The 17,335-nt window shown below is 41.7% G+C and overlaps 1 protein-coding gene across 1 annotated transcript in view; it reads right to left on the bottom strand.

Moving 5' to 3' along the window:
* Positions 1–10,716: 10,716 nt before the first annotated feature.
* The window catches only part of SRCIN1 (SRC kinase signaling inhibitor 1), a 149,895-nt gene continuing 143,276 nt past the window's right edge, over positions 10,717–17,335 (bottom strand). Inside the window, exons 17-18 of the mRNA XM_044444502.1 lie at positions 16,506–16,646; positions 10,717–10,880 (exon numbers count right to left, since the gene is read on the bottom strand). Coding sequence (XP_044300437.1) covers positions 10,746–10,880; positions 16,506–16,646 — 276 coding nt within the window. The 3' untranslated portion in view covers positions 10,717–10,745. The remainder of the gene's footprint in view (positions 10,881–16,505; positions 16,647–17,335) is intronic.

Raw genomic sequence — 17,335 nt, 5'->3', positions numbered from 1 at the left:
ATACATAGAACTACCTACAGATAGCAGCAGAAAGATTTACAAAAGTTACAGAGTTTTGGTGTGGTGTCATTTATATTGTTGGGGTTTTTTGTTTGTTTTTGTTTCCCTTTTAAAAAACAATTCACAATAAAATTCATGCGAAAAGACAAACAACATCATCAGTCCTCCCTACACAGTGCCTAGGTTTTTAAATTTTTATTTTTTTTGCTCACTCTCTCCCACCCCACTCTCTCTATAATTTTTTTTAACGTTTTAAATTTTTAAAAACTTTTCTTAAAACAGCATCCAGACAAGTAAAGCGAGGCTCATGGCATGCAATGGTGATCACTTCCCCCCCCAACACCCCCCCCAAAATACATGCATAGGTTGGTGCTTTGTAACTTACATCTTTGAAACCATGACACTTAAAAAAAACTCTTAAAATTAATGTGTGAGATCTATATCTATAGATATATTGATATCCAAATAAATTCTGTTGCTCACACAGCAGTTGGAGGATGCCATGACAGTGACGCACTCACACATTCACACACACCTATGTGCAATAACAAGGACAAATATGTTTTCAACAGGAAAAGTGAAGGGAACACAAACGGAATGATTCACGAGACCATTGTCTCCTAATGACTTCCTATCTAAAGCTGCATTAGCAAATGTTGCTGAGAATACTGTTCATCCCTTATGGAAATCTAGATTTGGTCTTAGAATTTGTGAAAATGATTGCTTCTGCAGGTAAAGCAACATGCCTCAGGCAACTTCAGAAGGTATATGCAAGCTCAAACCAACTCAAGAGGGCTTTTCACTCACAAAGTAGAAAACCTACATTGAATAAATGTAGGACAAGACGCAGCACAATCTTCTCCTGCACAAGATTGTTGAAATGAATAGGAGCTGCTCTTGCAAAGATCCACTTCAATTCAGTTCAATGGAGCTCGTGCAACAGAACATCCTGCTGGATCAGGCCCCTTCTCTCAGGTTTCTCTGCCTTCCACACTGCTGCTCTCAGAGTCATCCACAGACTAGCACCTCACCTCATACGCATTCCACTTGGCACTGTTCATATGCAGCACGCCTGTTACCTTCTCTTACTTCACAGCAGAAACAATGTTTTGTGGATGATCTAAGATTTAAAGATGTTTGATACCCATATTTTACTCTTACAGGAGGCTCAAAGTAATCTCCCATCCAAGTTTCTGATCAAGTTCCTGCCAACTAAGCTTCAGCAGTGCTCCACGAGCTGGGTTCTCTGACAAGGATGAAAAAAAAAATTAATGCAGGTTTCATAAATGACCTGAGGTAGATGATGGGGGAAAATGGTGAGAAACCACTGAAAAATGAAAAGGTCTAAGCCACAAAATACTACAATGAACCAGCATTCTCTCTTCCCTTTACACTGACAAAGCCCAGAATAATAAATGGCAACACTTCAGTATTCGGTGGGAATCGCCCTGCAAGCAATCACCATTTCAATGTTTCACAGGCAAAATTCTACAAAATGACAGAAAGGTTCTATCCTCTGCTTCCTTGAGGGAAGACTTCCCATATTAACTTGTGTACCCTGCATGTTGCAAAAGGATTCTGAGAGCATATTTTAGGATACACACAGTTTGCAGGTGGCGTAGAACTGGCTACTCTTATGGGGTCTCATTATCATTCTGTGTAAACCAAATCTGCCCTAGAAACCATCCAACTATGGCTGTGCAGCATTGCAAGGAGAGGCAGCAGCATGCAGGCCATTTGCCTTCCCATGAAGATGGTCTGCTATTGCTTCCAAGGGACCATGCAATTCCCCAGAACCAACTGAAAAACACTGCCTCAAAAGCTCTAGCTTAGAGTAGGATGCCAAAGGGCAGCTAGAAACTCTAACTAACTACTGTGCATGTTGTCTTGAATTATTATTATGCCACATACAAACAGAGACCAGGTGCTGCATCCATTTGACGTGCCTCTCTTTGGACTGTATGTCACCACATCCTCAGTCAGACTACAAATCCATCTACTACAGTACAATCTCCTCTGCCAGACAATAACTCTCCAAAGTCTTTCTTAAATTTACTAACCTGAGACCCTTTAGGACAGCAATGTCAAAGACCAAACCCAAGACCTTCTGCCTGTAATGCGTAGGCTTTTCCATTAACCTATGGGGCCTGCCTTACCTGTCAGAACCAAGCCACGAGCAGCCTCACTTACTGGTGATGTAAAGACATCCGCATGTTTCAAACTATTTGATCACACCAGCTTTTGTGTGCCACAGTGGGAATAAAGGTGCCTATCTGAGGCATGTGAAAGTTAAAAGGAAATATTTTTAGCTTGTAAAGACACAGGCATATACTTTCTCCTTCCAATCTGAGACATATGCATGCCTCCTAGGCACTGAGCTAACTTTGAGAACATGCATTGCAAAGAGCATCACGGGGTGAATTAGATATTCCTCTCCACAGTATATATTCAGCTACCCTTTGGTACTGTCAGTACTGCAAACGTCCATCTGCAGGTTGAAACAGTATTATCTAGGGACAGTTTTATCACTTTATGCACTACTTGCACGAACTAAGTTTTAGTCTTTGTGAAAACAGAAGACTGTGATTATTTCACATATATTGAAGAAGCAAGATCTGGTATGAAGAGCCCTGCTCCTATTTCTCCAAAGTAGAAATCAGCTGTTGGTAGTGACTAAGCCACGTGAGGCCTACCATCTTCTAATTTTACTTTTCTACTCTGGTGTACACAGTGTTTCCTGCTTTCCTCTTGAAAAGTCTGCTTGTAGAAAAAGTGTGGGGGTGGGGGAGAATTGTAGATACTGCTGGGCAATGACTCATCACGCAGCACAGCGCACAGGGGTTCCTCCCAATCTGTGTGTTCTGCTCACATGCAACAAGATATTAATGATTCTGTGTGTGTTCAATTCTGCAGTAACCACATACTAAGGACACTTGCTAGGCAAAACTATTTTGTCCAGCTAGGAAAGGCCCTAAGCCATGGGAAGCATTTGACACAATCCAGCTATGAATGCTTGCACAAGCTTCCACATACTAATCACTTGCTGGATTGAGAGCCACAGTCATTAAATTGACATACATCTGAATGATGATGCAGTCTATCCCTGATTAAATGCTTCACACGGGAAGCACACTCCAGTGTGCATTTCTATCCATATTATCATGCGACTTTTAAGTTAACCTCTTTGTATATGCATGGCTAGAGGTGAAGCAGAATGTGCACCTTTAGCTACAAGGTTTAACTTTGGTACAATATTTAAATAATATAAAAAAATAAAACCAAAGCTCCAAGTTCTATTGCTAAAAGAAAGGTGCATTTTCCACAAACACTTTGTTTTATAGAGTACTGAGCATCTCATATACACAAGTCTCACGCAGACACACATTTGACAGCTAAGAAACTTTGGAACTTGGTATGTTGGAGAAAACTCAGGATGTGAGTTTCAGATGCTTTTGGGGCTTGCCCTGCAACACTCTTCTAGTTTGGTCCTGAACCTGCACCCAACCTGTGTTTGTCTGAGCTCCAAACAAAATCAAGTTGGTGTTAATACAGTGGGAGAACGTGACAGCACTATCAACTCTATGCATCTCTTCTCCCCACAACCTTCTTGTTCAAGAAGGAACTAGCTATTGCCCTCACATTCCAGTACAGCTGGGCATGTCACAGATGTGCAGAGCAGGATGTTCTATTGATGCTCTGCTAGATACACTTTCAAAGCTATAAAAGACTATGAACGTTTTACATAAGCATTTTCAAAATCATTTACTCTTGCTAGGAAGGTGGCTTAGCTACTGCTGAGTAATGAGGACTTTCCTCCCTGCATGCAGAAAAGTGGACTCTCCCCAGTACAATGGAAAGTTCCCAATACTCCTTTTGTTTCATCTGATCGCTCCTTCCATCTCAATTTTGACAATGTTAAGTGTAAACTATGGGGGTTCAAGTCACACCTGCAGCAATTAATGGAAAAGTGAAATGCCAAATGCCATACCTGTGCTCTCCAATGTGGTATATCTCTCTTGAGGCTTACAAGGGTACCTTTCCAATATTTTTTTTTTTTTAAGGGTTTTCCAATAGGTATTTTTTTTAACTAGGAGGTCAGCATAATGCAAAGAAAAAGGTCAGCTTGCTTGCTTGCTTGCTCGCTCTTTCTCTCTTTCTTTCAATAATGCCTTTTTTATTTCCAGAAAGAAAAGGTAGGATGGTGGGGAGTCTCCTGACAAACTAGAAGGGTCAATAAGATGCAGCATGGCACACTAGAGTGACATAAGATGGTGTTTTGCTCAGGTGCATATGAATGTGTGTGACTGGGCTACTTTGTTCATGTTGGTCTCTATAAAGGCATGCGTTACATGCTTTGCCTGTTTTATTGGTCTGTGTGTCATCATAAGTTTGCCTTCTGTGGCATTATTATTATTAGCTGTGCTTTGTGGCACAAATATGTGATTTGGCATTTAGGGTTCAGACTGTATCACTGTTTCAGTAAAATGGGACTTACAACAGAAAATGATGCTTGGGATCAAAAGATTACCTTCATTTTGAAGCTCAAACCTCATCTCTGTCATGCATTCTGGTTCTTAGGAATTTTTTCCTAGGAACCTTAGGAAGGTTTTTTCTCCTCATCTCACCAGTTTGCCTTATGGGAAATGGATGTATCATGATGCACCCCATGGCAGCCATTTTGTGAGAGTACCCATGACACACCCTATACTTTAGAAATGTATTCACCAACCCAAAGTCTGTGGACCCCCAGTCTAAACCAACTGGAGTCTAGTTTATCTCCAACAACTTCTCAAAATAGGGTAGGAAAATAATTTAGTGCTTTGTCTGCATCATAATATTTTGAGTTTATACCACTTTCAAGAGCACTGGAACATATTTTTCCTATCTTTGTGATTTTATATCTGTATAGAAATGTAAGAACATAAGAGACCAAAGGAAGCATTTGGATCCCAGCAAAAAAAATTATTCTAGGATAGCATTTCCTCATGTGGCTCCCCACAATTTTATGTCAGACAACAATTCTCAGCAAACTGCAATGAGCTAGGGGATTAATTTGGTTCCAAGTTGGCTTTATCATTACACACGAGTTAAAAGTGTAAAGGCACAATCATATGCAAGTTTAGAGAGCAAAATGGCCTACCCCTCCCTCCCCCAAATCAGCATTCTAGAGATGTAGGCCCTTTTTCTGTCTAAATGTACATAGGATTGCTCCTTAACAGGGCAAATTTGTAACACTTTTGTTTGTTTAAGAGAGTGGGGTGGGAGAGTTTCATGGGACTACCTGTACTGGACCCCTTCCATTATTTATAATGATACAGTGTTTCACTTGGACACTTTGTTATTTCTGTTCTGTTTTCTATTCTGTTACAAGTCAGTATTTCATCTATGCATCTTCTGATTTCTTCTCCAGGGCTTCCTGAGAGATCAATTAGGAATTTAAGTTAACATTGCTGGGTCCAATACATTTTAGATTGAACTACTTTTTTAGAATGCAATACCAATTAAATCTATTTATATGTTAAACATAAGACATTTTGGAACCAGTCATTCAATTTATTTCTAGCTAGGGCTTAAAGGACACCAATGGCAGATGGAAACTATTTTAAAATGCTGTGGCAGAGTTAATCACAGCTGATGAGGTCAGACTGGGAAAAGGGTTGACTTTCCTTTTCCTTCCAATGCATGCTAACTGGGGGAAGAAGGTTTCTTGTCCACAAAACTGAATGTGCAAAAAGAAGCTAGAGACCATGACACTCCTGATGAAGTGTTGTTGTACCACAGCACAACTGAGCAATCCTGCATGTGTCATAATGGTTCTCAACTCATCCTAAGGTAGAGCTGCCTGTGTTCTAAAATCCTGCCCTTTGTATTTTGCTACTCAGTGGAATGAGATACCGCTTCTCATGTATCCCTGACTGTTTAGAATCTTTCAAGTTTAGAACTGAAATCACCCTTCATTTTCTTCATAACCATGGATACTTGCTGAGTATTACATCAACTTCTTACTACATGGAGAGATATCTTTTCCTATTCTACTGAGTCCTTCCAGAGATGAACCCCATCTAGCTACTTGGTCTTTAAATGGAAAGACTGACATTTAATAGAGCTCCAGTATTCCAAAAATCCAGTCAGCTGGACTGAATAGGCGGAGTTTGTTTTTAAACAATGATAGAAAAACAAAGTCAGTCTACTCCTTAGTCAGAGTAGACCTGTTGAAATCAATGTTACTTAAGTTAATCATCATGACAAATTTAAATCCCATTGATTTCAGGAGGTCTGCTCTTAGTATAACAAAGGTGTGCTCAAACACAATAATTTTAACAACAAGTAACAGCCAATTTCACACTGCTTTAAACCCAGTGCTCCAAGTAGAGCAAAAGAGGAAGAGTAATGGTTTAATTTCAAATTGGGCCAGCCCCAATTCAGACTGTACTCCATTCACCGCCTGTATAACTGCATAAACTATATGCTATCAACTCTAATTTTTAACACCATTAATTTTACACTTTGAAATACTTACAATTATAAATCATTATTATGAAAAGAATAATTACTACATGGCCCATTTCCAAATTCTGACCTGTCTTGAGCCGGCGGTGCTTATGGCTCCAGGAGAGGGAGCAGGCATTTGAAAGGACAGCTTCCTCTTCCACAAGGCCCTCTTGCTGGGCTGGGGGCTTCAGCTGTGAGAGGAGGAGCAGGCAGCTGTCTTCCGGAGTGCCTGCCTCTGCCACGCTAAAATCATTCTGTCCTGGGTCACATGGCACCCTGTGGTCTCGTTTCCCTGTATAAATGGGCTTTCCATTTCCTTTACTGAAAATAGGTTGAGGGGCTTTGGGTTTACCTGAAAAGAATTAGAATCCTATCCCATCTTGAACACTGTGTAAAGAGCTAGGGTTTCATCTGAGGGACCTTAGAAACTGAAGTGTGCAGTCTTTTGCTCTCCATTTCCCATTCCCTGAAGCACCACAATTTATTTCTATCCCACCTTTCCCCTAAAAGTGGTCCTCAAGATGGTATCATGCACAAGGTTCCTTGGGATATAAAAACCATGGCAGAGAAGCTGCTTATTTAGTTGATCTGCTTGTAGAGATTATGTGCTTTTTGACACAAGGCATTATTGTGTGCTTTTGATCCCTTGCTCACAGAAGTTTGCAAGTCCTTTATGCAATGTTGCTCTCCTCCCTGGACCCCTCCCATGTTTTACAGCCATTTTCACAGTTTTCTTTTTTAGAGCAAGAATAATGTATATTTTCCTGGATGATGCCATCATCCACTACAGAAGTCTTCTGGAAATTCTAAATTCTGCTCTAGACCACACTGCCATTTTGTGTCATGTAATGGAACAGATAGGAACTTACAGAAGGATGGAGAGGAAAGCTCTGTGGCAGGGCAGGGCGGGGAGTATTAAAAGGACTTTCTTCCTCCCTCAAAAAAGTGAAGAAGCAGCCTCAGTAATGCACTGAGTTCAATGCCTCATGTGCAGAAGCCCTATGACTGGCTCAAATCCTCCTCCTCCTCCTCCTCCTCCACTAGTCTTAGGCGCCTTTCTGCTGCCAAAAAAAAAAAAAAAAAAAACCACCCTTTCAAGAAGACAAGAACAAAGGATGCAATGAAATAACGGGCAGTGCAAGCTCCATTCCTGCCGGTGGCATACATAAAAGGGGCATATGAACGCAATTGACAATGGGAAACAAATATGGACAGTCATAGAGATGAAATGTTAGCTTAGCCAAAGGGTGTCTAAACTCTTAAAAGGCACAACCCAGCAGGAAACCTCCTGTGCAACACCATCAGGAATGGGAGCTGCCCAAGAGCCTCAAATTACCTGGTGGGTTGTGCCTTCTAGCTCTATTTGCATCATCATCACCATCACCTTGATAGTTTCTAAAGCACAAAGAGCTACATACATAATTTTATCAGGGAAAAAAACCACACCATTCTCTTCCCCCCAACCCTAAATATACTAGACACAACAAGAATTTCATTTTCTTTTTTTTCAATATTTATATATATATATTTATATTACGTATATTATATATATATAATATGTAAATATATTTCTTAAAACAAATATATAAAATGTTAAGACACTTCACTTAAATGTAAAGAGGTTGCTTTTTTGTTTGTTTGTTTTGTTTTTCATCTTTTGTCTGTTTGCTTTGCAATCCCAAGAAATTGCATTGTGGACTGTTGTTACATCTTTAATTTTTTTGACTTTTTTTAAAACTTTGTTATTCAAAAAAAGCTCTCTTAAAATTTTTATACAAAAATGATTGATTTACAAAAAAAAGAAGAAAAACCATAAGCAAACAAATATCCATAGTCCCCCGACCAAAAAATCCCAATAATAAAATTAAAAAGGACAAGCTAGTCAACAACGCAAGGAGTGATTACATCTTATATTGTGTTGCATACAGACTCTTACTTTCTTTCCTTTTTTTTTTTTTTTTTACAACAGCACATCATTTGGATATACACATAGATATGCACCCTCACACATGCACACATACCTGTCAGATGGTTTTTCATCTGCTCTCTGTGCTTCACTTTTTCTGGCTTAATTCCGGGGAATATTCTCCTGTACAAACATCACTGAAAGGAGTAGGAGCTATGCAAGGACATGGTCATGTGCTCATCGAGTGCCCATTCACTTAATGGTGTTTGTGCAGGATGATGCCTCCCCTGGTTGTGCCCTTGAATTTGTTTTAAAGGGACATTCTCCCACCCACTCCAGCCTCCCCTTCTGAAAACACACATGCATACTACACTTGTATTTGAAGAAATCCTTCATGACAACCAGCCATCCTCTGTCTTTCTCACTAGGCCCACCAATGTTTTTGTCGTTCAGCCACCAGCATATACAACACTGTTTCCCTGGACCCATTCATTCCCATGTCTTTCAGTCTCCCTCACTGTGCTGTAATTTAGTTATATTTTTATTTTCCCATTGTGCTTTCTGCAGCCCAAATGCCATGCAGAATCTTTAAGAAAGCCACTAAAGCTTCCATATTTCACAAGTCAAGGAAATGTGTTCCTGGAACTCCCTGGACCTTTCACTCAAAACTTGATTTTCTATTTCAGTCCAAGATTAAAGTTCCCAGGGGTGTGGAGGCAAATTTAACCTTCCATAAATAGTAAAGATCTATACAGCTTGGGCTGAGTCTTCCAAAACCCACTATAAACAGCCTTGTTTGGGGACACAATCTACTGGGAAATTCTCCTATACAAGCTCTACTGAAATGAAGGATTTCCCCAAGAGCTGTTTCGTTTCACTTCACTTCACTGCCCTGCCATTCTCTTCTTCTGGCATGGAGGCTTTTTAGTAGGTAAAAGGCTGAATCTCTGCCAACAACAGACTACACAGACACTGCATCACCAACTTTCTTGGCTACAGTGTTCTTGTTTTCCACATAGGGCTCTTCTTTCTACTCATGAAGAACTCTTACTTTGGAATATCTGAGCCAAATAGAGTCACTTGTTCATGATCTGACCCACCTGTACTCCTACACAACAAAAACTCATGGCAGGATATTATTTCATCTTTTACAGTCCTTTGCAAATTCTCCCCAAGTTCTCTATTTCCCCTATTGCCCAGCTTCTTTAATACCCTGACACCCTTGTCTCCCTGACTTTTGCCTCCAATTTAGTATACCACACATTTTGAGGGCTCCTTCCCCTCTTACAATTATAGTAACTGAACAGACATTTAAAGTGCTACATTATGTGGATTAATTTCATAGGAAGCATGACTTTCAGATTCCAGACCCTGTTCTCAATATTGTTCAGGTAAACCTACCCCCTCCCTTGCCTCTTTTAACCGTTGGTTGCTTCTACATGGTTCGGAAGATGTGGGGGGGCATCATTACAGTTTGAAATTCAATGTTTTTTCAAGTCTTTGCTCTTCTCCCAAATTTAATCCAATGGCTTGGAAGAAAAAACAGAAACATCAATTTATGATACACACACACACACATGCATACACCCCCCCACTCCAAAACAGTCTTCGATACAGCAAGTAAACAATAGAAACCCACAAAATGGAAGCACACACATGCCCCAAGTTTGAAACACCATTGATTCATGAATGACTCGGCACACACCTACAAGGGTCCACGTTAATCAATTACAACTATTTTTGTTTAAATGTAAGGGAAAATGAGTAGCAGCAAATGTCCATGGGGTGCTGAGGCATCTTCAGAAACTGTTTTCTCCTCATCCCTTCTATATGTTTCCCTCTCTTACCCTCCTTAGAGGAATAGCGAAGACTAGCATTGCCCATTGTCCATGTTGCTTGGAGTCTGTGGAACTGGCAAAACTTCTTACTGTTTTTTTATACATAAGCAACATACCTTGCCAGAATAGAAAAGTGAAGTTGGGATGGGTGGGGGCTTGGGCTGAGGGGAGGGGGAACTCTGAGAGGAAACAAAACACCTGGTCAGCCATGTTATACCAAGAAAAAGAATAAATAGTTTGGTCAATTTGAAAAAGGATGTGTGATAGTAAATTGGCCATTCTAGAGCACATTGCAATACAGAAAATGGCCCTTAGGGGAGCAGGAAGTAAGTCTGAGGAGGCAGTGAGACCGCAGGTGGGCCATTTTAAAGGAACTGGGAGGAGGGCTTTTTTTGGGTGCCTCAGTAGGAGCAAGGGAGGAGGAAATCATAGAGAGAGACATGAGTGTTCCCCCATTCCCCCAGTAGCAGTAGATAGGAAAACAACCCAAGAAGTTGGCAAAGGAGGTTTTAGAATGAAATGGAGGAGTTCCGTGACCCAAATGAAGTCAGGACTGGGATGGAGGTTCTGCCCGAAGTAGGTTTTTCTGAGACTGGACTTGAAGTCTCACTCATCGTGCTAGGGTCCTTGGTTGATCTAGCGGCCTAGAAAGAAAAGCAAGATTCAGGGAAAAGAAGAAGGAGAGGGAAGGAAAAGGAAAAAGGGGGGAGGGGGGAACCAAACATTTTCTTCTCAAAGGAGTGTGTGAGAGAGAAGGAAAGTAAGAGAGAAAGGAACAGAGTGGCGACTTAGGAGAATTTCTATTAGAAGCAGTAGCATTGGCTAGGCCTGAGGCAAAAGGTCCGTTTGACAAAAACAGAGCACAAGATGAGCTGATTTCTATAGGTTTACTGGACGGAGGGAAGGAGTGATTGTCAGAGGAGGTAGGGAGACAAAAGAAGATAAAATAGAGAGACAGAAGGAGAGATGGATATACATGAGGCAGGCAACAAAAGGGAGGGAAAGGCAAGGGAATGGGGAGGGACAAGAATTGAAATGTTAGTTTGTGGCCATGGACACCATGTTAGAACGACAACAATATTCATTTAGCTAAGGCAAGCAGGACAGAAATTTGGGGGAATGGCGGTGGGTAGGAGGGAGGGACTGAATGCAGGTTACCGCAGAGGTGCTGTTTATCAGAGGTAGCCCCAAATGGACTGCTGTTTGGTTGCTCAGCTATGCTGGAGAGTTCGATGGGTGCCATCTTGTTTTGGGGTGTGTCCTCAACTTGCAAGCCGGAATTTGGATTGGGAACAGAGAGAGGGAAGCAGTGCTCATTTTTAATGACAAATTGTGTTACATTGGTAGCTCTCATAGTTGCAAAAGGATGGGGGAAAGTAGAGGAAAGGGGAAAGACAGATGTGAGAAGTATTTAAGAATAAAATAGAAAGCAATAATGAGTAAGCAAGCTTTCCTCTTGTAATTATTAAGGAAACTTTAAATAAATGTCCTAGAAACTGGCTGTTCTTTAATCCAACGGTCCCTTCCTAGGGCCTTATTTTGACATTGGTTTTTTTTCTCCACAAGGGGATACATGTGAATAGTTGTCTGCAATGGAAAATCCTTGTAGATTTTGCCCAGAAGATCTACAAACAAAAGACTAATTGCTAGTCTGTTACTCTTTGTTAGAGTTCCAAAGATCAATGAATGAATGGGAAGAAACCCAAGGGTAAAATCCAGTGCAACTCCTTGGAGGAAGTCATACGCTTACCCATCTTCTACATCTCCATTGATGGCTGTCAATATACAACTGGAAGTAACCCTAATAAGTCCTCCAGTCTTGTAGATATAGGCAATCTAAACTAATCCAAGCAGGGTGGAGTTTCAACTACAACAACAAGTTTCCACGGTCTTTCTTGCCTGCTCCTCCATGGAAATTCCACAGTGGAGGAAAACGTATGTCAGAATTCTCATTTGTTGGAACTAAAGTAGATCAATTGTGCTCTAATATACTTTGGAGAAGAAATATGTGTTTCATGGGAAGCCCCCACCCACCTGGAGTTTTTGGCAGAAAACCCCACTTGTCTTCCATCTCAAAGCCTTACTCTGGCTCTAAGGTCAGGTTCCTGTAGGGCAGCTGCATGTAGAAGCAATGCAACCACACAACGGACCGATGAAAACAGCACTGGAAAAGGCCTATCTTGAGAAATGTTTCCTGGCTACCACTTAGGCAAACAGCACCTGTGCTTTGTGCAAAGGGATTCAGACTGTGGTTAGTATTCAGATGCATGTACTTAAGGTTAAGGGGGCTGTGCAGGAAAAACTGTGGGGATTGCATTTTTAGTGACAGTTCAATTTTGCTCACAAGACATGTCTCAAAATTGACTTAAAAGCCACAGAAAGGAGGCAAGCGCTGAGCAATCCATCTATTCTCCCATACTTTTGGGGAGGGTAGAGTGCTCTCCTGTGTGACTATAGGAACCACAGAATGAGCAAAACAAACAGTCGAGTAAAGAAAAATGGGGAAGGAGGCGTCCATGGTCTTTGCCATCCATCATACAGATCTGGCATGACAAAAAAAAAAAGCCAGGAGCAGTAGCGAATTCTGGGAAATGAACTAGCATATCAAATGTGCCAGGAGAGCAGGAGGGAAGAGGAGAAGGGGTGGAGGAGGTAGCAGTCAAGCCTTGAGGAACAAAGGAAGGGAGGAACAGGTAGAGATGGTGTTGTGGTTTAAAGGATGAAAAGCCGGCAGTTGTTACCTTGCTTTGTGGCCTCAGAAAGTTGGCCAGCCACTGGGCACACTGTTAGCATCGGCAAGAACACAGAAGCGTGTGAACCCAGCTGAACTGTACTGGCCTAACCATTAAGACCCCAACCAATGCTAATGCACTTGGGCAAACTGGGGGCAGGCAGTGTGAATAGATAGTGATTAGGGTTTTCATAGGGAATAGGGAACCATCCCTGTCCAATGCACAGCTGCATACACTTATGTAAAATCCAGTTATTTATAAGTCAGTTATATAATGTTAAGAAAGAATAAGTGCAGAAGGCAATGCAAAGTTAAATATATGTTAAGGGCTTACATTTTCTGTGTTACTTGCATTCATGCCTGAGAATTTTTAAAATGTCACCCTAGGCATACATGCACACACTCCCCTTTCCAACTGGACCACAGCATAAGGGGAGGGGAGGTTTCACCCTTTCCTCTTGCACCACGTTCCCAACCTGCCTCCCTCCCATGCCTCATGCTGCTGGTAGTGACAGAAATAAAAATTCCATTGACACCAGCAGGGGCACCAATTGCAGAACAAGGCACAATAGCTGGCCAGATCACAGCTGAGGAGAAAAGTATTAAACCTTCCTTTCTCATATGCTGTGGTCTCAACAGCAGGCCGTTGACAAAAGCAATGAACATAACATCTGCATAGGTCCTCAGTCTGATTTTAAAAAACAAGCACACACACACACATACTCCAAATATCTTGTGGTGGGTTCTAGTCCATCAAACTATTACTATGCCACAACAGATCAGTAATGTTGCAATCCTGTACCCTGTTATTTCTGAGTAAAACTTAATGAACTAGGTAGAACTTATCTGAGTAGGCATGCATAGGATTGCACTGTTACAATGCAATCTAGTGTGGCTGCCTGTAATCCTCTGAACTCAGACTATTATAAGCATCCTATGGAAGATGGGAGGATGGAGACAACCACTGTCTCCATGCCTCTCCTGTATTTGCCCTGGAGTACAAGGAGAAGCGGGTGAGGTGCCATCAGGATGCTATATATGTTGTCTGAGCCTGATTCCTCCTCGCGTTACCTCCCAAACACCATCTCCAAGGTTGCTTATGTCCTTGGAGCCACAACTGGTGTGGGTTCTTTGTGCTCTGACTACAAGAGTGTAGGTGGGGTGCTCCAAAGTCTGTGTTTCAGGTCAGAGCAAGTTTCCTGCATCCTTGAATACTCCTGGACAGCAGATAGAGGCCAGACAATAGTACCCTTAGTCTTTAAGATGCCATAAGGCTTTTGCTACAAAACAGGAACACAGCTTTTCCACTAGAATATGTCTCTTAGACATATAAATGTAAAATGGTGTTGAAGACTGATAATAATAATAATAATAATAATAATAATAATAATAATAAGCATAATCATTCTGATAAGTAATTGTGGCAATTTTCAATAGTTATAGATACAAAGGCATGGATAGTAAGCCTTTAATATCTAACTACAGGTTAGTTCCTCTGTTCAAGCTTCAATGAAATGAGCTAAATGGGCTCTTTTGCCACTTCTGTTTGTTCGGAGGTATAAAATACCTTCATGGGTCAGGGGAACTGCACAATGAACCTACTAGTGTGATCCCTAGCCTTGGAAGCCAGGGCAGTGGCAAGGGAAGGAGGGCAGGTTTTGCTCTCACCTCTTACTGAGAGGAAGCAATGTGGGGCTGATGCATATGTGGAGCTCTCTTGTCTCATGTATGTTAAAACATACAATACAGCACTGATGAACTGAATAATTTAATGCATTGCCCCAGTACTACCCCAAAGAAGCAGCACCTGTGGAAGAACAGCACTGCGCACACTAACTTAGCTTGTGGGTGCGCCCTTACAGGGCAGGCCTATTTTCACAGAATACTTGCCACTGCTGATGTGGGTTCATGGCCAGTGCATTTTTGTCATGTGTACAAAGAAACCCAAATACAGCAGTAATTTATATAAGCTATATTTATACTTAAATATATAAAATACATTCGGCTTTATCTGTTTATATTACTACTACTATTATTGTCATCATCATCATCAAACATTGGTGTTGTAAAAAAATCAAGATAGCACTTTGGTGAAAAAGCTGTATTTCCAAAGGTACTGTTAACGCACCTTTTTCAACTGCTGACACCTTCTGCCCCTTTTCATCTGCCAGCCAAGAAATCTACCACAGCTTGGCTGAGACCTGACATTCCTGTAGCCAAGCACACCTACTGGATTTCTTTTGCACCCTTCAGGACACCCCCAAGCTGAGTCACTAAAGCTTGCTGTGGCACCCTCCTAGCATTTGCACTTTTCAAGAGGGCCTTGCTCATTATGTAGTGGCGTGTCCTAGCCTCACAAGAAGCCATTATCACTAGTCAGAAACTCTGTTCTCAGCACACAGGGGTCCTACACACATGAGAAGCACCGTTCACTTCAGTGAAGTGGACAGCTCTACACATGCAAAGCGATTGTGTGCATGGAGCAGCTGTCCTCCACCCTCACAAATGAGGTAGTCTGTGTGGAAAAGAGAGCTCCACATCCACATTAGAATGCCAGCAACTCTTTTGCGGGCTTCTTATGGCTTTCATGCTTTGCCAAAGGCCATCCATTCCAGAGTGGTCAAGCAAATCAATACATTTTCCTTCCCCTTCCCCCACCACAAAGCATCACTCTGTTCTTTTTTATTTCCTTAATATGCAGTTCTTCTCTGTGCATGCCATGCATGGGGAAGGGTCAGGGGCATACACACATGGATGTGTGGTGAAATGGGGGGGGGTGAACATGGATTCAGTCACATCACATCTAATACCACCCCCTTCTCTGGCAGGGAAAAGGAAGGGCCTCTGCTAATATGTTGGATAGTACCTTTAAATCTTTTTAAACCTGGCCATCTCAATAACAAGTACTCACCTACTCTGAAACAGCAAAGTGAGCAACCAAGTACTTAGGCTTACATGGTCATCATAACTTGCCAAGGAAAAGCCTTACAGGGTGGAGAAGGCTCTCCTGGAAGTTGCATGCACATGGAACTTTAGCCACTGAGGAACAGAACTTATGGTCAAGGGAGATGGGAGTCCTATTCTGGCCTCATGGCACACACACACTGGAAATGAATGTTTGTTACTTTTGACTTCAGCCTCTGCCATATGTATGCCTATGGATAGTGGACCCCCATCTCCTTCCTCTACTTCCAGTGTCACTGCCACAATTCAACTATGTAGCCCTTCATACAGATATACCCAAGAGTGGGCAGATGTTAGGGCTATAGGCAGGAAGAGGATGTTATCACAGCCATAATTTCTAAAACCATGCTGCAAATCTGGAGTATGTTCCCAAGGGTCATAAAGAATTTGCATTCGAAGCTGAGGCAGGTATGCCTCTCCCCATCCCTACCCCACCCCTCAGGGGACAGGATTAACTTCTGCCTCCTGTCTGCTTGCTTCTGCCCAAATACAAAAATGAAAGGACCCTAATTCAGCCTGATTACATGCCAGAGCTCCTATAACAGAGTTGTATGGCTTCCTACAGATAGACTACCTGTTGTTGGCCCTGGATGCGCATGTATTCCATGCGTTGCTTTATGTGTTTGCTTTTGTCTGGGCTGCCTTGCTGTGTTTGCTTCAGTCGTGATGCTGGATTGACCATCTTCATAGCAGGAATTGAGACGCCACTGCCACTCTGTAGAAAGAACAGATGAAAGGATGATGTTGGGAAGAGGTTAAAAAGCAAGGTTACTAATACCCTAGGTAAAATAATCGCGTAATAACAGCTATTGTTCTGGCTGCAGCAGCTGCAGTTTCGTGGGGCTGTCCAGCCTCTGCTATCTCCTTCAAATTGCATCTTTCACTTACCCCTGCACTGATTAAATGGTTATAGTGTCGCAGAATATTCCAAAACATTCCAACTTCTCAGGAATAGTCTGTCTGCAGAATGTTGACACACAGTTCAACTTCTATGGAGGAGCTGAAAAAGTGATTTACCTCTTGCTAGTGTTCTGCCAGAGGAAAGGTAGCTCATGAAGTCAGACCTGCTTAAATGTGTATTGTACACATACCTCAAACTTTTCAGCAAAATACAAGAAGCTTTGTAGGTTAACAAAATAGCTTCCTACTAATACTATTCCACTGAGGGTTTCATAGCTCTGGGGCCCTTTGAGCTGGCTGAATGATTTGTCCCTCACAAACTTACAGAAAAGGAATCTTACACTGTCTTTCAAAATCAAAGCACTATAGTTTAGTTTTTAAAAAAGGATTCTTTCTCTTCTCCCACCACCTGAACTTTGTTTGGCAGTCTAAAAATGCACAACAAGATTAGGACACAGAAAGAGATAAATGAAGGATCAGAGAAGGGTAAATAGCTGAATAGCT

The sequence above is a fragment of the Varanus komodoensis genome, unplaced genomic scaffold (genome assembly GCF_004798865.1).
Source record: "Varanus komodoensis strain SLA01 unplaced genomic scaffold, ASM479886v1 scaffold45, whole genome shotgun sequence".
Classification (NCBI taxonomy): Eukaryota; Metazoa; Chordata; class Lepidosauria; order Squamata; family Varanidae; genus Varanus; species Varanus komodoensis.
This window is presented reverse-complemented; position numbering and strand designations above follow the sequence as displayed.